A 21,695-nucleotide genomic window follows, 5' to 3' on the forward strand; every position below is an offset into this window, starting at 1 on the left:
ACCCACGCCCCCTGCATTGGGAGTGCAGAGTCTTAGCCACTGGACCACCAGGGAGGTCCCCCTCATTCTTTTTATAGCTTTATAGGGTTTTCATTCACTGTCCTGTGCTTAGGCATTTAGGTTGTTTCTAATGTTTCACTTTTACAAATATTGACAGTATCCCAACCAGTAGCCTTGTGTACCTGCTTTTTCATGTCCAGAACAATGTATCATTTCCCCAAAACTTTCTTCTTTGTTTCCATTTCCTCAGTGACACTGTTAGTTACACAGAAACCGTGGTATCATTCTTCTCAAATCTCATTAGTCAGGAAGTGCTTCTGCTGCTGCTGCTAAGTCGCTTCATTCCTGTCCGACTCTATACGACCCCTTAGAGGGCAGCCCACCAGGCTCCCCCGTTGCTGGGATTCTCCAGGCAAGAAAGTGCTAATGATGCGGTTTTACCCTTTTTCCCCCCAGCTTCGTTTTCTTAGTTACAGATTTTACTTCTTGCTTACTTTACTAGCCTCCTAACAGATGTTGTTTCTTCCCTAAAACTTCACACTGCTACTTGAACTGTCTTTCTTAAAGACAAGGGTTATTCATTTACCTTAGCTCAAGATTTCTTCTCAGCCTCTAAAAATATAATTCAAATGCCTTTGCCTCGATGCTCAGACTTTCCATTTCCTGGCCTCCACCTGTATCTCCAGCCTAATATATCTCCTAAATGCTTCTAACCATACTGAGCTACTTAATAGATCCTCTCAACATGCCCAGTCCTGTCAGATCTCTTTTGCATTGGGAATGCCTTTTTTTTTTTCTCCACCGTCCACATTTTATCTTAGTAACTTTTTATGACACAGCTCAGGTATACCACCTGCAGGAAGACTTCAGGCTGTCGTATCTAGTTCTGCCTGTTCACCCACAGCACCTGGTGCTTAGCTCCATTGACTCCTCTCTCTTCCCTGGGACTTTGGGCTCCTATGGGCTGGAGACTCCTATGAATTCTGCTTTCTTGTTAAGAGCCTAGAAAAGAGTATACATTCAAAAAAGTTAGTGAATATCTGAATAAACTTGATCTGTTTACATTAAAACAAATTATTTAGGTTTTCATTTACATGTTTACTGCAGAAAAATCCAAACAGTGCAGATGTATATAAGGGGCGAATGTCTTCCGTTTCCCCTGTCTCAGTCTCTAGTGAGACCTAAGATTAATAGTTTAATGTTGGCAAGAAAAGCACAAAATAGATTTTCCCCATCCTATAGGATAAAAATGTCTACTATTTTGTTCTTATAGATCATCTCTTTTCCTTTAGGCAATGATAGTAAGAAATGCTAAAGATACAGCTCATACAAAAGCAGAACGGAATATTCTGGAGGAAGTAAAGCATCCTTTCATTGTGGATTTAATTTATGCCTTTCAGACCGGTGGAAAACTCTACCTCATCCTTGAGTATCTCAGCGGTCAGTACAGTTTGGTGTAATTTTTTGCATTAGCTCCAGAAACTTGTTCAAAACATTATTTTTCAATAGAACAATGCTTTTTCCCAGTGTGACCAAATAGTTCTTAAAATCGGCAAGTACATTAACATAAGGAATTCATATGGGACCAAATGTTTCTTTTGGTAGACAAATATGAAGGAAACTTTAAAGGTTGTCTTTTTTCTTCATCTGTAATGTTTTATCTTAATTCTCTTGTAATCAGTTAACAAAATAACAAATACCTAATGGATAGCCATCAAATTGACTGCACTTGGGTAAGATAATAAAATTCAATAAACCACTAACTGAAAAGGAAAACTTAGAATATTGTTTAAGGTAATGAGTATTTTTGGTATTGCATCTTTAAACAGAAGTGTTTTTTGTTTAATGTAATTCTACAGATAGATTTTTCAGTTTTACATTGGAAATCTCCCACTCATTCCAGGACTTACCCCTTCCTAGGAATTCATGGCACCCCATAGCATTTTTAGATCGCAGGTATCTACTTTCAGCAAACACACTTGAGTTTTCTGAAAAACAGATTTCACAGTAGCCTGTAACATGGAATAGAAAGCTGCACAATTTAATAACTTTTTTGGGACTGTTACCCTTTTTTCTTGTAACTTTATTTTAACATAGTTTCAGATTTACACAAAAAAGGTGCAGCTTACGTAAGACAAAGAATTCCCACCTACTATTCACCTAGATTCCCCAAGTGCTATCATTTTACTACAGTTGTTTTGTTTCATCATTCTTTTTTCTCCCTCTCTGTATATGTATATATGCAGGTGTGTATATAGATATATATATACATAAATATGTTTATAGACATATAAACACACATATGTGTTTATACATAATTTTTTTCTGAACTGTTTAAGAGAGTGTTGCAGACTTGATTTCCCTTTATCCCTAAATATTTCAGTGTATAATTTTCTGAAATTAACCACAGTATCTTACATAACTCTACTAAAATTATCAAAATAGGAAATTAACACTGATAGCAGTAATCTCTTTCCTTAGTTTCCCATAATCTGTAACAGTTCCTAAGTCTTTCTTTGTCTTTCACGACCTTGACAGTTTTGAAGTCTAGTTTGTAGAATGCATCAGTTTGGGTTTATCTGGTGTTTCCTCAGGATTAGACTCAGGTTATGCATTTTTGGGAGGACCATCGAAGTGGCGTCCTGTCCTTCTCTGTGTATCAGAGCAAGAAGTACATAAGATTTGTATCTTTGTTCCATTACTGTTGATTTTAACTTTGATCATACATATAAGGTGGTGAAGTTTTTTGTGTGTTTTTTGATGAAGTTTTTCCTTTTTTAATTAGTATCTTAAGGAGATACAAATATCTCATCTCTCATCAAGCTTTCACATAGTTTTAGCATCCATTGATTCTTGCCTGAAACAGTTAACTATGATGATTGCCAAGTGATTTTTCTTATTCCATCATGCCTCCTTCATTTATTTGGCATTCTGTTGTAACAAAGAGCTTTCTGTTCTCCCCCATTATAAAAAAGAAATTTATCTATTCTTTTATTTAAATAATTGTGGACCATGGATTCATTAGAATCCATGGATTCTAAGATTATCTAGTAGACTATAACACTTTGTTAACATCGTAACATTGTTTATTTTGATATTCACATCATGCCATACTATTTACCTAAGACATTGACAAATTCATTCTGTTTTAAAGTTCTAAAAATGTGGAATGTGGGCATTCACTAATTTGCAAGGATGATTTAATTACGTATTAACATTTTTCTACTCACCGGTGAAATGTTAGAGAAGCTATAATCAAGATTTTTTTTTAACCTCAAGTCTGAAATCTGTTGTAAATATTTTGAAGTTTATAGATGTAAAACCTAGAATTCCCAAACTTGTGTATTTCACATAAGAAGAACACTGCTAAAAATGGAATCCTGAGGACTTAGTTTTAAACCTATAATTTTTAGGATCTGTTTTTTATTTTTAAAGGGTTGATGTCTTTTAATTATGGTTAAGAGGAAAGCACAGACCCACTCATTAGAAGTGGATTGTTGGAAATAAAGATTGCTGTATTTCTAATGTCTTTTTCTTTTCTTTACAGGAGGAGAATTATTTATGCAGTTAGAAAGAGAAGGAATATTTATGGAAGACACAGCCTGGTAAGTGAAATTTTTGTGGTTGCATGAATTCAGGTAATAATTCCTATAATTAAAAGCAAAGTCCTGTTCCCACTTTGGGCAGCCAGTAAATTGTTCTGGAGCCAGTCAGTCACTTAGGACTCAATGGGGAGAAGCAGCTTTGGGTCTTGGCAGCTATTAGAGATCACATCATTCCTTTGCCCCCAGGCCTTGGGTGGAACGTTCTTCACACCAGTTCCTAACAGAACCATTCTCACTGGGGCTTTATTTCCTTGAATTGGTAAGCTGCCTGCCTTGGCTCTGGGTGAGTGTGGTTTTCCAGTGAAACTTTTATGTGTGGACCCATGGAAAGTATCAGAAACCATCTCCTTTTTTTTGTAGACTTTCCAGTTCCCAAGGTGCAGTCTTAGGGAGGTGATAAGTCTGCACACATCATCTGTGGATTGATTCAGTGGCCAGGATGGGATCTACCCTTCTATTTCTTAAGATGGCATCTGCTTCAAATTAAAAATATACATACCCTTTTGTGAGATGACAGTACTGGGTAACAATAAATCAGTTTATCCTACACATTAATTGAATAGAAAACACTTAAATGTTTTTTTCTACCTTAATTACCAAACTGCATTCCATTGTTTAATTTCAGGCCTTTTCTAACACAGAAGCTGCATTTAAGAGCCTTAGGGATGAAGTGCCCTTTTTTGGAGGAGGCTCTCTGAGCCGTGTTGGAGGCTGTGTTTGTGGTCCTGCTGGCTGTGAAACTGCCTCAGTTCTCTAGGACACACCCTCTCCATCCTGGAGTAATCTGCAGGATTGCAACATTGTTATGCAGCCAGTATTGCAGTGCCTTGTGCTTTTCGAATCCAGACAGGGTTGACTCAGCCCTTTATTCTTTTGAGGTAGATAAATTTGAGTGTCACACAATTTATAGTTGTGGGCTGGCTGGCAAGAGGGAGGGCAGATACTGTGGGCATGAGCTGTATATAAATATGCAGCTGTATTAAGTAAGGGATGAGTGGGCTTTTAAGGGTCAGGTTATAAGGTATTTTTTAAACTAAGGCTTGATCTCGGAGAATAATGAAGTTCCTATTTCCTATGGAATTTAAAAATTGGGGGTGGGTGGGAGAAATTTGCTTTGATCTGAATGACTATTGGCCCAGTTCCCACATAGACAGAACAAAACATGACCAATGACAGTTTGGCATAATCTGGACTTCTTTGCAGTTTTAGCAAGATGTTTTATTGATGAAATAAAACATGTTATAGTTTCACTAAACAAGTGAAACATAAATGTCTCCATGCATTTTGGCAGCAGCCTATGCCATCTCTTCTCCCCATACCCACCCCCACTAATTTGGTCTTTGGTGCATGTCTATTTCTTTCAAGGAATTTTGCTCCAAACATAAACTGCTTTGAGTGGATTATTCTTTTTAATTTTATTAAATCACTTTTGTTTCCAGCTTTTACTTGGCAGAAATCTCCATGGCTTTGGGGCATTTACATCAAAAGGGGATCATCTACAGAGACCTGAAGCCGGAGAATATCATGCTTAATCACCAAGGTGGAGATATACTGTAAACAGTTCTATAGTAAATAATCATCTTAAAATCTTCCCACACAGGTTCATGGTCATTTTCAAAGCCCCATATTCATGTGTCTGTTACTATACGTTCCTCCCTCAGAATTTATAGCATCATGATGCTTGTACTTACGGTTAATGAGATTGAAAAGAGTTGAGGATAACTGGCCACTCAACTCCCTTTTCTAGTTTAACCTTTACTCTTTATAGCTTTGTCCTTCTTTTGAAATCCTTACATAAAGTGTGGTGAGCCAAAAGCCAGTCCAAGTACTAATTTTGGTTTGTTTCTTAAGTTGGAAAGTGAATCTTAACTTTATAAATCGAGTTTTCTTTAATGATGAAAATACAGAAATATTAGAAACAGTGTTTTTATGATAAATTTTATTAATGCTATATAAAAGAGAAGGAGATTAGAACTGAACCAAACCATTTGATTATACTTTGGAAATAAAATGTTTAGTAGGCATCAGTTTATTCTTGCTGTTTGTAACAAATGTAGGAATCAGACAGACTAATATTCTATACAGCTGTGGGTACAGCCGAGTGAACCTTGATTGTAACTGCATGTTGGTACAGACAGTTCAGCTTATCTGAGAGTAACCTGGGCTGGGGAGACTTGGCAGTTCACTCACATCCCAGAGGAGCAGCCAGCCAATCCGGGTATCTGGGGGTTAGTGGCAGCTGCTGATCCTTAGGTGTCTATCCGAGGACACAAGAGGTAGTTAATGCTCGTACAGAAAATGGCTTATGGAGAACCGATGCCAGAATAAATGTTTCAAATTGTGGGGTTTTTCTCTTTTCTTCTCCCCCCTCCTTTTTTTTTTTTTTTTTTAAAGAAATGCTGTATTTAACCACATTTGTCGTGGATATCTATGTATCTTCCTTTCTCCCAGTTCTGTCCTCATTGCCTCAGATTTAGATTCTAAATTCTAAGACAAGGGATAGAATAGGCATGTGATTAATTAGCTTCTTTGATCCATAACCTAAGTGTATCAGGTAATTCTGTGGAAATGTCCTATTTCTTCTTCTGTGTCAGAGTGAAGTACACATTTACATGTGAGTTAATAGTCCATTGCCTTTTCTTGAAATAAACTTGCAATAGTAGGGTCCCTGGGGTTGCTGAACCACTGGATAGCTAATGACAGGTCGGTAGGACTAAACTTGAACTGAAGTGTTCTTTGTATAAGGTGATGACTTTTTTACTTTCTGGATCAGAAATGATGGTTCCATGCTATGTAGCAATTTCATTTCTTTTTCCAAACTGCATTGACAGAATAAGCTAACTTGTTATAGTGACTAAGACTGTTTTAAGAACAGTTAGGTCACAGTTCATGGTGATAAAAGCAATATATTTGAAGTACAGTGTCACACCTCACCTTTGTTTAAAACATGCAGAATATTTTTTTTTAGGGTCTGTATACTTAATCCAGACTTCATCAAGTTTTCCTAGGACTTACTTGCTCAGGATGATAAAGGATTTTTGGTATAAAGTAAAGCTGGAGCCTTAGACAAGCTGTTTTGTCTTTTTCTCATATTTATTTTCCCACAAGATAGATTATATCACTGGCAAAAGTAGTTTTGCCTTACCCTTCACAAATTAGCATCCTTATTTTTGGATGGAACATTGCTAGTTCTTGATCTCAAAAAATAAATTTAAGGCAGAAAAATTAAAATGAAAGGATAGATTATTATCTTGTATGAAAACATTTAAACACTGCACGTACTTAGAATTCTCAGAATAACCATCTTTAATCTTTCCTTCTAGGTCACGTCAAACTAACAGATTTTGGACTATGCAAAGAATCTATTCATGACGGAACAGTCACACACACCTTTTGTGGAACAATAGAATACATGTGAGCTGCATGTTGAAAGAAATATTACTGGTTTGGGGGTAATAGCTAACTTTTACCTGGTTTAAGTAATAAGTGTGCTAAATTTTCTGTTGCACTATTTGATTCTGTATCTTGTAGGAATTTTAATTCAGATGATATGCAACTAGTGGACTGTTTAGGTGTATTATTTTTCTCTTTGTAGGGCCCCTGAGATCTTGATGAGAAGTGGCCACAATCGTGCTGTGGATTGGTGGAGTTTGGGAGCATTAATGTATGACATGCTGACTGGAGCAGTAGGTGCACAGTTAAAAGCTGCATGTATTATGATCTGTGCCGAGTAGTTACAAAGTCATTACAGGAAGAGATAATGTCTGTTTTTGGAAAATGTTACCAATGAAATTATTTTTCAATGAAGTTATTTTTAAAAAATCTAACACTAGCAATGCTTAATTAGTGGTATTATGGGCCTCTGTACTTTTAGAAGTATTTTCATCTGTACTTTTTGAAGTATTTTCATTTAGATGATCTATGTCATGGCCTGTGGTCCTATGAATCAGAGGCAAAACAAGTATTGCCCTTATTTTATAGATGGACAAAGTGAAGCATAAAATCAAATGGCTCACCCATTATCACACCAGGCTAATGGTGGAAAACCAGTTCCTTCCAGGACATTGCTTTTTCTCTGTGCCATTGCTTAAAAACTACAGCTCTTTAGCGGTCAGTCATCCCACATCACAGCATACATTTCTGATCTCTGTGTAACTAATTCAGGAAATGGATAATTCTGTTATTTAAAATTTGATATTCTTTCTATGCTAAGTTTTCTTACTCTCTTCTCTTCTTAGCCCCCGTTCACTGGGGAGAATAGAAAGAAAACAATTGACAAAATCCTCAAATGTAAACTCAATTTGCCTCCCTACCTCACGCAAGAAGCCAGAGATCTGCTTAAAAAGGTAGGATTCTAAAATTAGCACTCAACGCATAAGTCTCAACTACTAGGATTTAAATAGACAGAACTGAGTATATATTTTGAATATAGAATCATACACAGATGTTGACAAAAAAGCTTACAGTTTTTGCTTCCAAAGTACAAATGTGTTTATTTAAAGACTTTCTTTTCTTTTTATTCCCAGACAATATTTGGAAGTAATTAATAAAGCATATGTTCTCAAGGCAAAATAGACCTGCAAATTCTATAAAGAAAAAAATAATCAGTTTGATTAAGTTCATCAGTGTTTTTCTTTTCCTTCCTAAAAGCTGCTGAAAAGAAATGCTGCTTCTCGTCTTGGAGCTGGTCCTGGGGATGCTGGAGAAGTTCAAGTAGGGACTGGCATGTTTGGTTATTTGAGGGGAAGATAATGCCAATTTTATATATTTGTGAAGGTTATATGTAGTTGCTCAGAAGTATATCTTATTTTGTGATTGGTAACTTCAGATAGTCTGTTAATTTGTCAGTCCAGTGAAGTCTGTTCCCCTTAATCTTTCTTCCTGCTTTTTTTGTTTCATTTTTTCCCAGGCTCATCCATTCTTCAGACATATTAACTGGGAAGAACTGCTGGCTCGGAAGGTGGAGCCCCCCTTCAAACCTCTTTTGGTGTGTATTCATGAGAGCATGTAATTTGAGAGACCTGGTACTTTTTTTACAATAAGAAAATCTCAGACCAGTTAGAAATATTAATGATACAAAAACCTTTGGCCTATCCTCTCTTCTCTTCACAATCTGTATTCTGCGCAGTCTTTTAAGGAACTATAGCAGCAATTGATGACTGTATTAACTGGTTTTAAGTTGGTTGCTTAAAATAATAAAATCATTTAAGTAATTGGGACTTTGAGTTTTCTTGCTTTGTTTTTGTTTTGCTTAACTCAGCCCATTTTGAATTTGCTTTCATATAGCAAAGTGTCATAAACTAGGTGGCTTAAACAGAAATTTACTGTGTTGCAGTTCTGGAGGCTAGAAGTTCAAGATCAAGGTATTGTCAGGGTTGGTTCTTGCTACAGGCTATGAGAGACTGTTTCATGCTTATCTGCTAGCCTTTGGTGGTTTGCTGGCAGTCCTTGGCATTTCTTGGCTTGTAGGCACATCATCCTGTCTTTTCCTTCATGTTCATGTGGCATTCTCCTTGTGTGTAGATCTGCATCCAAATTTTCTGTTTTTTTGTAAGAACACCAGTCATTGGATTAGATAGCATATTCAAAAGCAGAGACATTACTTTGCCAACACAGGTCCATCTAGTCAAGGCTATGGTTTTTCCTGTGGTCATGTATGGATGTGAGAGTTGGACTGTGAAGAAAGCTGAGCGCCGAAGAATTGATGCTTTTGAACTGTGGTGTTGGAGAAGACTCTTGAGAGTCCCTTGGACTGCAAGGAGATCCAACCAGTCCATTCTGAAGGAGATCTTTGGAAGGAATGATGCTAAAGCTGAAACTCCAGTACTTTGGCCACCTCATGCAAAGAGTTGACTCATTGGAAAAGACTCTGCTGCTGGGAGGGATTGAGGGCAGGAGGAGAAGGGGACAACAGAGGATGAGATGGCTGGATGGCATCACTGACTAGATGGACGTGAGTCTGGGTGAACTCCGGGAGTTGGTGATGGACAGGGAGGCCTGGCGTGCTGCGATTCATGGGGTCGCAAAGAGTCGGACACGACTGAGCGACTGAACTGAACTGAACTACTCCAGTATGACCTTATCTTAACTAGTTACATCTGTAATGGCCTTCATTCCAAACAAGGTTACATTCTGAGATCCTGGGGTTAGAACTTCATCATGTGAATGTTGGAGGGACACCATTCAAACCATAACAATATGTTTATAAGTGAATGAGTTAGTGTATTAGTTCTTTCTTTTTCCCATCTCAAGAATTTGAGAAAAGATAATTTCTTTTTCTGTTTCTTGAAGTGGAGGAAAAGGAGTAGGATAACGATGATGGTTATTTGGTCCTAGGAGCACAGGGGTTGCTTGCTTTAAAATTTCAATATATTTTAAAATTTAAAATTTGAACATGACCGTCAGGGTAAAACCCTCATGTACCAACTGCCCAGCTTGAAAAATTATCAGGTCATCTTGTTTAAACATTAACATAACCACCATGCTATCATAATAACTAAAAAGCTAACAATTTCCCTAGTTGTTTCTTTTTTTCCCTGTTGTTTTGATTCAATAAGGATTCAGTCAAAACCTGTATAGGTTGACTGTGTTTTTTTAAGTCTTAAGAAACTGATGAGTTTCTTAACTGATCCATAGATCAGTTCAGCTCAGTCCCTCAGTCGTGTCCTACTCTTTGAGACCCCATGGACTGTAGCACGTCAGGCTTCCCTGTCCCACACCAACTCCTGGAGCTTGCTCAAACTCATGTCCATTGAGTCAGTGATGCCATCCAACCATCTCATCCTCTGTCTTCTTTTCCTCCTGCCTTCAATCTTGCCCAGCATCAGGGTCTTTTCCAATGAGACAGTTCTTCGCATCAGGTAGCCAGGAATTTCAGCTTCAGCAGTCAGTCCTCCCAATGAATATTCAGGACTGATTTCCTTTAGGATGGACCAGTTTGATCTCCTTGCACTCCAAGGGACTCCCAAGAGTCTTCTCCAACACCACAGTTCAAAAGCATCAATTCTTTGGCACTCAGCTTTCTTATGGTCCAACTCCCACACGCGTACATGACTACTGGAGAAACCATAGCTTTGACTAGATAGACCTGGTATCTGCTCTCAATTCCTCCTTTGAGGACTTACTAAAGAAACTTTACCATATGTCCTGTGCAGTTTCTCATATTTTGATTTTGCTGATTTTAACTCCATGACATGTCCTCAGCCATGTTCACCTGTTCCTCATATTTCTGAGAACTAATAGTACAGATTTAGTTTAGATCTGATTCAGATTAAATTTTTGGTGCTATATATATTGATCAGAAGGTATAATGTGTACTTAAACATTTCTTTTAGTGATGTTAGTGGTCATTAATCATTGCCTGTATCAGTGGTTCTCAGCCAGGGTTGATTTGGCAATGTCAGAGACAAGCAGTCACAACTTAGGGAGGAGTGCTACTGGTACGTACGAGTAGAGGCCAGAGATGCTATTAAACATCCTGTAACGCACCGGACAGCCTCCTGCCACAAGAGTCATCAGGTCCAAAATGTCAATAGTGCTAAGGCTGAGAATCTAGAGCCTAGTTAGTTCCAAGATTTTGTTAAGGGTTTGAAAAATTGTCCTAGTCTAATAATCATTATTCATTCTTTATTAGCTGGAATTGTCCTGTGAAAAGATATTCTTACCTTAGCTGTTTGGTTACCTGAGGCACAGTTTATATAGAAAAGGCAGGATAAAAGTTTTCTTTCCCAGTTCGTGAAATAATGAATTAGTTCCCTAGCATCTTCCAAAATTGACCAATGAATTATGTGATTTTACTACAATTATGAATTCATGCTGTTTAACATATTTGAGTTTTAATTCATTTCAGTTATTTTTATTGTTCAACTTTTCTCATCTTTAGACATCTTTTCCATCCTGTTGGTTCCCAAGCTCTTTTTTTTTTTTTTTTTGCTTTGCTATGCTGTGCAGCATATGGAATCTTACTTCTCTAACCAGGGATTGAACCTGGGCCACGGGCAGTGAAAGTGCAGAGTCTTAACCACTGGACCACCAGGGAAGGCCTGATTCCTGAGTTCTTTTGACACAACCACGAGTCTGGTGTTGCACCAAAGAGAAGAAACAGATCGCGTAGTCAGATTTAGGTGATAATATTCCTTCACAAGAAAATACACTCAGGCAGAGCAGAATATTATTCTTGCTCCTAGAGAAATTTAAAGGAATGAAACAAGCTATGGGAAGAATCTTTTATCTAGAGCATGTTATAAGTGTACTTTGTGTTTAAACTCTGCTTCAAGTTTTTTACAGCTTTGCCAATTTTGCAGATTGTCTCTAAAAAGGGATTTAGCCACTGGGCTAGGCACACCGAAGCTTTGTGAGAGGGGATGATTTATTCTCAGATTTTTAATAGAAATGATAACTAAAGATGTCATTTGACCTTTGATACTTTATAGTTGTATTTATTTTTCAATCTGTGCCAGCTCAGGCTGTTCTACTCTTCTATTACAGTCAAACCCTGAGAAAAGAGCTTTATCTGGAGCCTTCTCTAATGCATGTAATGCTATTGATTGTTATGTATAATACAGTCTCGGAGAAGGCAGTGGCATCCCACTCCAGTACTCTTGCCTGGAAAATCCATGGACGGAGGAGCCTGGTAGGCTGCAGTCCATGGGTCGCTAGGAGTCAGACACGACTGAGCAATTTCACTGTTACTTTTTACTTTCATGCATTGGAGAAGGAAATGGCAACCCACTCCAGTGTTCTTGCCTGGAGAAGCCCAGGGACAGGGAAGCCTTGTGGGCTGCCATCTATGGGGTCGCACAGAGTCGGACACGACTGAAGCGACTTAGCAGCAGCAGCAATACAGTCTGTTCACCATTTTCTAATTGTTTTTTTTTTTTTATAAAGCAATCAGAAGAGGATGTGAGTCAGTTTGATTCCAAGTTTACACGTCAGACACCTGTTGACAGCCCAGATGACTCAGCTCTCAGTGAAAGTGCCAACCAGGTCTTTCTGGTAAGTGAAAGACTTTCCAGTGTAGCCATGGGAAATTTAAATATGAGGATGGGCCCTTTTCAATAAGAAAATTAGAATGTAGATAACCTGAGTTGTTTTTTTCAAGTTATCCGCTTATGACTTATCATTGATAAGTAATTGATGTTGCATAACTCAGCATTCCATTTTAGCGATTAGAATCAGAGTATATGATTCATTTTTTGAATAGGCCGCTGACTTAAAATGTTTGCTCAGCATCTTAACTAAAAGCCACACAGCCATAGCAGTAGGAGAAGGGCTCATAGTAACTATTTTATTCCTGAAACTGCTGAAGATTTTTATCTGTAGGGGATTTTTAATCTGTTGATTTTGAATATTTGACACCAAAATACATTGCTTCATGTGTGATTGTAAGCAAATTAACCCTAAGGAGGAAGTATCTATATTGATTTATACTTTGTCTCCCCAGATAGAAAACCAAAACTTCTAGATTTTGATCAACAAAAATGATAGATTTATACCTGATGACCATCAATGCATATTATTTGCCTAGTGCTTATTTTATTACTATAAGTACATGTCATTTGTTTCCCTCGTCATTTGTCATTATCCTTTGGTATTTCTTTTTGGACTATCTGTAGGGAGAATAGAATATGGGAAAAGTAATCATTTGGAAATTTTTTCTCCCTTGTTTGCTAGTTCACAGGATTTGCCATTAACTTCATTCTCAAATCACAATGTGACACAGTGTGGTATCTTTTGGGGCGGAGGGTCAATTCTAAAGTTAGCATGGAACAGAAATCGTGTAAAATAATACTTAAATCACCATAGTACAGCATGCTTTTGAGTAAACAACACTGAATAGTAATAATTCTGTAAATGTATGATTACAGAGTAGTATAATATAAATGAAAAATATAATTTTATAGCATTTTAATTACTTAAGAAGGAAGATGAATGCATTATGTCTACATGATTTGCAAAATTACTGTATCCCCCTTAGTAAAATCTCTCATTTAGGGGAGTAGGCATGATTCATTTCCGTGCTGTTGCTGCTTTCTTTTTTTTCTCTCATGATGTGGAGTTTTATTTTCTACTGATGTGGAATTTATACCTTTGATTCAACATACAGACCTTTTCTTCAGTTGGGTGTTACAGAGTTTTAGCTAGTTTGACAATTTTTTCCCCCATTAAAAAGTTTAGAAACATCTTACCTTGCTACAAAGAAATCCAAAGTTGTGGTGGCAGAAGTTATGGAGCTAAGCTTTCATTCCGATTTGTTAAGCTTCTCTTAATTAAATTGAACAAGTAATGAACATAAGAACAATTCATTTTTAGGTGGTAACCAGAATTCTGTTCACAAAGATTTCTTTTAAAATTAATTTAAAATAGTAACAGCCCACTTATCTGGGGATTGTGACTGTAGTAACTGCAGTTCAGTATTTTTTTTATTGAAAGATAATTGCTTTACAGTATTGTGTTGGTTTCTGCCATACAACAATGCAAATCAGCCATAATTACATATATAATCCCCTCTTTGCCGCCCCTCCCTCTCCCGTCCCGCCCGTCTGTGTCCTCGCAGAGGGCCAGTCTGGGCTCCCTGTGTTCTGCAGCAGCTCCCCACTAGCTCCGTTTTCACGTGATAGTGTATGTGTCAGCTGCTTTCTCAGTTCACCCTACCTTCTCCTTCCCCCGCTGTATGCACAAGTCCATTCTCTACCTCTGAGTCTCCATTCCTTCCCTACAAATAGGTTCATCTGTACTATTTTTCTAGATTCCATAGGATAATTGCCTTACAATACTGTGTTGGTTTCTGTCACACAGTGCAAATCAGCGTAAGTGTTGTGTGTTTGTGTGACCCTCTCTATTGACCCTCCCTCCCACCCACCCTCCAGTAGTTTAAATCCTAATAGAATTAAAGGATATTCAAAGATGATTAAGGCAGAGTCTGGTCCTCCTGGTTAAGCTTCAGCTCACTAGAGCATATGTGGGAATGGCCTTGGTGGTCCACATGTAGCTGTCACAAAGTATGTGCTCTATAGAATTGCACCTCACTCTTCAGGACTTCACCCAAAGCCTTATTGAGTCTTTTTATAATAAGTCAAATGCCTACTTGTAGGTCACAAGGATAATAGAAAGGAAGATAAGTACAGGATTAACTGTTAAAGGGATGAACATTAACAGCAAGATAAATGATAGCTGGTAACCTAATAGCCAGGTCCAAGAAAGAACTAAGGCTACCAAACTGCATTATTGCCTGTTACAGTTAATAGTTTTCACAGTGTTGGCCCTTATTTGTCAGGAAAATACAAGTGTATTCAATCATTGGCATAAAACCAGAAAGACCATATATGCCAAGTTAGAGAATTCTATTTTTATTTTGGCCTAATAATGAGAAACTGTTGGGGGGATGAGAATATTAGTTGCTTATATGTATGTGGCTAGAAACAGTAGAATCTCTCTGCATATATCTTTGTATTTACCATCTTAATGTAGAGCCTGTATTTTTCCTGTTTTGTTCTACTTCTTTTAATACAGTGAAATTTTGTTTGCTGGCCTTTGGGGTTCAATGAATTCTGCTGTCTTGGGGTCTATGCCTCTAGAAATGGCTGGAAGGAAGGTAATGGTGTGAAATGAGATTGAGGAGGTTGGAGAGTAAACACATTGGTGATTTTAGGTGTACATCATTATCTTGGTGTGTCAGAGACCGAGCAAAAACATTTTCTCGACGTTCTGTAGTCCACTGTTACTATCTTTCAGGGTTTTACATATGTGGCTCCATCTGTACTTGAAAGCGTGAAAGAAAAGTTTTCCTTTGAACCAAAAATCCGATCCCCTCGAAGATTTATTGGCAGCCCACGAACACCTGTCAGGTATTCAGACTTTGTTATTATTTTTTAATCTAGAAGAAAGCACATTGTTTAAGAAATTTATGCCAAGTTACATAAATGGAAAATCTGTCATCCTATTTGGTTGGCGTAAGCACAGCATCTCTACCTTCTTATATTGCAAGTGATCCATCTGTGACTAATCAATGAGAAAATGCTATATAGTTTACCTTCCCTCCTGAAAGTAAGCTGCTGCACTGCAAAGTGTCTTCTTTAACCATTCAACATTTATTATGCACCAGGGATTGTGCTGTGTGCTAGAGACACATGATTATGACAGGAATTGTCCTTGTCCTGATGGAAGCTTACAATTCAGTGAGTCAAAACAAACAAAGAAGGAAATACAAAAAATATGTAATTACAAGTAGTGTCAAATGCTTTGTGGAAAAAAAGAATGTGTTAGTAGAATGCAAAAAATAACATAGGGGCTCCTATTCCTGAAGGAGCTAGCCATACAAAACAGAGAGGCACAGGGGTGTTACAGGTAGAAGAAAGCGCTGCAGAAGTCCTCAGGGAGGAAAAGCTTGGCTGCCTTCTTGGAAATGAAAGGGAGGTCAACATGCCTGAAGTGTGGTGAGTGAGGAAGAAAATGGCAAAGGTTTGGAGAAATATTTTAAATGCAATGAGAAGCTGTTTTAAGTAGGGGAGTAAAATAGTTTTTTTTAAGTATCACTGATGGTTTTATGAGGGCAAGTGTGGAGGTTAAGAGACCAGTTAGGAAAGTAACAATTAGTCTAGGGGAGAGATGGCTCAACTTCTGCCTCTGTACCAATACATATGAAAAGGAAATTAATTGAAAAAAAATCACATTACCCCACTTGCTTTAAATGTAAGGGAAATGTTTCTTGTTGAGATAGTACTTGAGACAAATGATAGCTCTTCCTTGTCTTAAAGCCCAGTCAAATTTTCTCCTGGGGATTTCTGGGGAAGAGGTGCTTCAGCCAGCACGGCAAATCCGCAGACGCCTGTGGAATACCCCATGGAAACAAGTGGGATAGAGCAGATGGACGTGACGATGAGCGGGGAGGCTTCAGCACCGCTTCCAATACGACAGCCAAACTCCGGACCGTACAAAAAGCAAGCTTTTCCCATGATCTCCAAACGACCAGAGCACCTGCGTATGAATCTATGACAGAACAATGCTTTTAACGAATTGAAGGCAAAAATGGTGGGGAGGGGATGTGTGAGCATCCTGCAGGGTAAAACAAGAAGACTCAAAATGACAGTCTCGAAGAGTCAGTGTCATGACATAGAACACTTTGGACAGAGGAAAATTAAACATGGATTAAAAAAAAATCAATCAATGGTGCAAAAAAACTTAAGTGAAAATAGTATTGCAGAACTCTTAGGCACATCAATTAATTGATTCCTAGCAACATCGTCTCAACCTATCAAGGATTTTCATGTTGATGGCTCAAAACTGACAGTATTAAGGGTAGGATGTTGCTTCTGAATCACTGTTGAGTCCTGATCATGTCGAAGAAGGGTTATCCTTCCATTAGGCAAAGTATGAATTTGCCTATAATACTTGCAACTAAGGACAAATTAGCATGCAAGCTTGGTTAAACTTTCCAGCAACATGGAATCAAAGACGAAAAAAAACTTATCAATTGATGTTTTACGTGCAAACAACCTGAATCTTTTTTTTATATAAATATATATTTTTCAAATAGATTTTTGATTCAGCTCATTATGGAAAACATCCCAAACTTTAAAAATGCGAAATTATTGGTTGGTGTGAAGAAAGCCAGACAACTTCTGTTTCTTCTCTTGGTGAAATAAAAATGCAAATGAATCATTGTTAACCACAGCTGTGGCTCGTTTGAGGGATTGGGGTGGACTTGGGGTTTATTTTCAGTAACCCAGCTGCAATACCTGTCTGTAATACTAGGAGAAAAAAAAAAAAGAATCTACTTAATCATTTCTGTTTGCAGTACTGTTATGTGCTAAGCTTAACTGGAAGCCTTGGAATGGGCATAAGTTGTATGTCCTTCATTTCATCCTTATCCTGGGCCTGCATTGCACTGGAAAAATACCACCACCTTATACCAGTATTTAGTTCAAGACGTCAAACATGTTCAGCCTGTGGCTGAAGGACAGAAGCAAGTCAGGATAAAATGCATATCGTGGGGCGGCAGAGAGGAGGGAAATCCAGGGGAAGAGGGTGTTGCCATGGTCCACTCTCTTGTGTCTAATGTCTTTACAGCAATTTGGTAAGGTTTTAAGTTTTACTTCTTTTTACTGTTTTTGCTGTCTACCTTCCTTATATTTCTTCCTCAACGGTTTTAAAAGGAAAAAAGATGTTTTTTTCTCCTATATTGGGGCTACATTTTTTGCTTATAAAAATATTTGATGGCCTTTTGATGAATGTCTTCCACAGTGAATAAAACTTAGTGACTTAATTTAGGAAACATGTTAACAAGACACTGTGTTTTGTAGTTGTAACGAAGTCTACATAAGTGATTCACAGGCACAAAGAATAAAAATAAAGGTGACTTTACCTTTCTTAAATACTTCCTGCCTTAAAAGAGCATTTCCGTGACCGTAGATGGTGAAAGGGTTTAATATCTGCAGAGCTTTATAAAAATATATTTCAGTGCATACTGGTATAATAGATGATCATGCAGTTGCAGTTGAGTCTTATCACCTCTTTTTTGTTTGTCTTTTATAATGTCTTCAGTCTGAGTGTGCAAAGTCAATTTGTAATATTTTGCAACCCTACAGTTTTTTTAAATAGATGCTGCTTGCTATGTTCTCCAGACCTTTTTGAGCCATAGGATCCAAGCCATAAAATTATTTATGCATGTTGAATTCAACCAGAAAAGAGACAAGCTTTGCTTAAACAGCAATTCAAGTGATAGAAGATGAAATCCTATGACATTAAGCAAAAATAGAACCAGGAAAAATGATTGGAAATACACCTTTTCAATTGTGGCACTAAACAATTGGTAACAGCTCATCTTTGGACAGAAAGTTTAAAAAAAAAAAATCCCTCCCTCTAGACCTCCTCTTCCCTATTGCAGCAGTCTACTGAACTTTATAACTATAACTAGTATATTAGAAGCTACAATAATGATAAGGGCAGAAATTGTACTTAAAAGTGCAGGTCTTTATGATGTTTAAAAAAAAAAAACAGAACCCAAAAACTATGGTGATAGATACAGGCTTCATTTCAGACTGTAAATGACTTGTCCTATTCTGATACTTGTTTCAAATATGTTTACTAACTATTAATATTGTGTTGACTGCCTGACCAAATTCGTTAAAGTTTTACACCAAAATATTCCTCCTCAGTCCTATTTGCTAGTAACATTTGCATTGTGATTGCCTGGCTATAACCACCCCACAGGTAAACCATTTTCATTATTAGTACTGCCAGCAGTAGTGGCAAACACTGTAAGTAAACTCCTGCATAAAAAGCATTAATTGCATACCTACCATCCATACAAACAAGAGTTTTTCAAACTTTAAACATTAAGTGAAATTAATTTTCTATACTGTGGCCAAGTTTATTGAGAAATTGTTTCATAAATGGATATCCCTACTATGACTGTGAAAACTTGTCAAGTGCCACTTTAGTGTCACAGACAGAAAGCACACACCTATGCAATATGGCTTACCTTATATTTATTTGTAAAAAACCCAAGCATAGTTTAAAATATATGTCAGTAATACTAGTCTTGAGTTTCTGAAAGGGTTATTATTCCAGGTAAGTGTATAAAAAGAGATTTACGTGTTTTTCTTTCATCACTTATTTTCTTTAAAATCAGCTATTTACAGGATATTTTTTTATTTTATACATGCTGTTTTTTAATTAAAATATAATCACTGAGAACTGAAGTTTACTAATTTTGATTTTATAAGGTTTGTAGCATTATAGAATAAACTGGGATTTATAAACCAGCTGTGATTAACAATGTAAAGTATTAATTATTGAACTTGAACCAGATTTTTAGGAAAATTGTGTTATTTCTTTTTCTCCTTTATGGTCTTAACTAATTTGAATCCTTCAAGAATTTTTCCATACTATTTTTTGAGATAGAAGGTAATGGGGGTGGTGTGGGGGGGGGAGAATGCATGTATGGTACTCCATAAATTCAACATTCTTTAAGAAATACGTGATTATAAATAAACTGCATCCAAGCCTTGGATTTTATATTTAAAATAGGACCTAACTATTTTGGTTATTCAGTCATGTGGTTCCTAGCTTACAAGGGCTAGATCTAAGATTATTCTCATGAGAAATGTTGAATTTATGAAGAATGGATTTTGAGGCTCTGAAAATGGTTAATTCCTCAAATATAAACATCAATGTCCAAACATCTACCTTTTTTCCATAGGAGTAGACGCTAGCAAGCTGGACAAAATAATCATTAAGTATTTGTCCCACCATGACCTGTGGTCTGTGGCTGACTGATACAAAATTCTTCGTGTGTGATTCTTAATTTACCACTACAGCACAAGTATTATCTCAGTGGATTATCTGAAGTAACATTTGAAAGAAGGGTTCATCTGTGTTTGCTCTTTTAAAACTTTTTTTTCCCCTACCCCAAGTTGGCTTTGCATCTATCAGAGTAAATAAATTCTTCAGCTGCCTTATTAGGAGTGCTTTGGAGGGTAACACCTTTTCTGCTTTTCATCTTGTGTTTACTGTATTAAAGTATTTGATTTCAGATTGAATGAATGTAAATAGAAATTAAATGCAAATTTGAATGAACATAAAAGTGATTTTTTTTATTATTATCATTATTACCCTAAGATAGGAAGAAATAACTACCAGATACACAAATGGTTTCAATAATTTTTCCCATTTATATGCTAGATGTGTTCAGGTTCTCATATTTAATAAACTATATATGTGAAGAATAACAGTTGTAAAAATTGCTTTTGTGGAGAAACTGAAGGAACAAATTTGTAACAAGTTTTAGTACTGATCTTCTTAGGTGTTAAACATCTGTGATTTCCAAGTTCTGTCAAAGTAGTAGAATGTAATAAAAAAAAGTTCATTTGAAAAATTATGTGAGAGCCAGCTTCACATAAAAACACTGAAGGACTTTCTTGTGCATCAGTTTTTTCAGCTGTATTTGCCAACTTCATTATTTGATGTGTATGCACAAGATTAACTTAGTGGACAAATCTGTTTTTAACTAATATCTCAATATATCTGCTGTAAGATGGGCGTTTTGTGTAAACCATCTCTATTTATGAGGTAATTGAATCACATTTGCCAATATAGTTTCTCTATAGAAGTTCTCAAATGGGACTTTTTTTTTTTATAAAACAGTAGTGACTCTTGATGTTAAGTCTTTCAGAGGGTATGATCTGAATTCACAGAATAAATGGGTTCTAATTCCTGTTTTTGAGCTGAAGGAATAAAAGTACAGAAATGCCTCTACTTCATCAGTGCTATTAGTGAACAACACAGCTCTCCTGCTGCATTTCCCTCCTTTTCAGTTCACAGTGAAGTGCTTGCTTGCTTGTTAAAACAAAAAATCCCCCACTGTCCACCACAGACTTGTTATTCAGTCATATTAAGAAAGCTGTCCATATGGCCATAGGGTAATCAGGTATTGTGTTAGGGCTGAAATAACCCATGTGGTAAGATGTTACTCTTATGTTTTTACCAAGAAGTTAGCGTATTTTTTACACCCAAATTCTAATCTCAAATTGTCTTTCTTAACTCATCCCTTGCTGTATACCCAAATAACAACTATTGGCTTCATCACAAAATTAGGAAGGTGTTTTTTTTTTTAATTTTTTTTTAATATTTGCAGTGATTCTCAAAGTAGGTAACACAGTTCACTATCCTTATTAATCCATGCTGGTGTAGTCTTTGTCTTACCAGTGTTGTAAATCTGCTGAAAATTTCTGCCTCTACCCCCTAACTTCTCCTTCTTACCACTGTCTTTTTTTCTTGTGTGCAAACTGATAGATGGTAAACAAGAAAATGAGCAGAGGTCTCACATCAAGATGTAGATAATAACCAGTCCTTCAGACCTGTCACAGATCTTGAATCCCTCATGAGGTTTCAAGGGGAGAGAAACAAATACCTGTAGGCAAACAAACCACTCTCCAAAGTTTTGTTGGTCTTTGTACAAGCTTTAATCTCCCAAGTAATGATGATTCAAGCATGAGGTTCCAACACTCTTTTAGAGAAGCTAGTTATAAGGGGAGTTCTTTTTTAACAAATTTTTTTTGGCCCAGGTGGCATGCAGGACCTTAGTTCCCC

The 21,695-nt window shown here is 37.0% G+C and overlaps 1 protein-coding gene across 2 annotated transcripts in view; it reads left to right on the plus strand.

Moving 5' to 3' along the window:
• RPS6KB1 (ribosomal protein S6 kinase B1) overlaps window positions 1-20,335 on the plus strand; it is a 40,567-nt gene extending 20,232 nt beyond the window's left edge. For both annotated transcript variants that reach the window (XM_027519043.1, XM_027519044.1), the window contains 11 exons: window positions 1,293-1,440; window positions 3,548-3,605; window positions 5,045-5,145; window positions 6,929-7,019; window positions 7,201-7,291; window positions 7,844-7,951; window positions 8,256-8,318; window positions 8,515-8,592; window positions 12,492-12,599; window positions 15,339-15,451; window positions 16,361-20,335. In XM_027519043.1, the coding sequence (XP_027374844.1) occupies window positions 1,293-1,440; window positions 3,548-3,605; window positions 5,045-5,145; window positions 6,929-7,019; window positions 7,201-7,291; window positions 7,844-7,951; window positions 8,256-8,318; window positions 8,515-8,592; window positions 12,492-12,599; window positions 15,339-15,451; window positions 16,361-16,598 (1,197 nt within the window). In that variant the 3' untranslated portion in view covers window positions 16,599-20,335. The remainder of the gene's footprint in view (window positions 1-1,292; window positions 1,441-3,547; window positions 3,606-5,044; window positions 5,146-6,928; window positions 7,020-7,200; window positions 7,292-7,843; window positions 7,952-8,255; window positions 8,319-8,514; window positions 8,593-12,491; window positions 12,600-15,338; window positions 15,452-16,360) is intronic.
• The last annotated feature ends 1,360 nt before the right edge of the window (window positions 20,336-21,695 follow it).

The sequence above is a fragment of the Bos indicus x Bos taurus genome, chromosome 19 (genome assembly GCF_003369695.1).
Source record: "Bos indicus x Bos taurus breed Angus x Brahman F1 hybrid chromosome 19, Bos_hybrid_MaternalHap_v2.0, whole genome shotgun sequence".
Classification (NCBI taxonomy): Eukaryota; Metazoa; Chordata; class Mammalia; order Artiodactyla; family Bovidae; genus Bos; species Bos indicus x Bos taurus.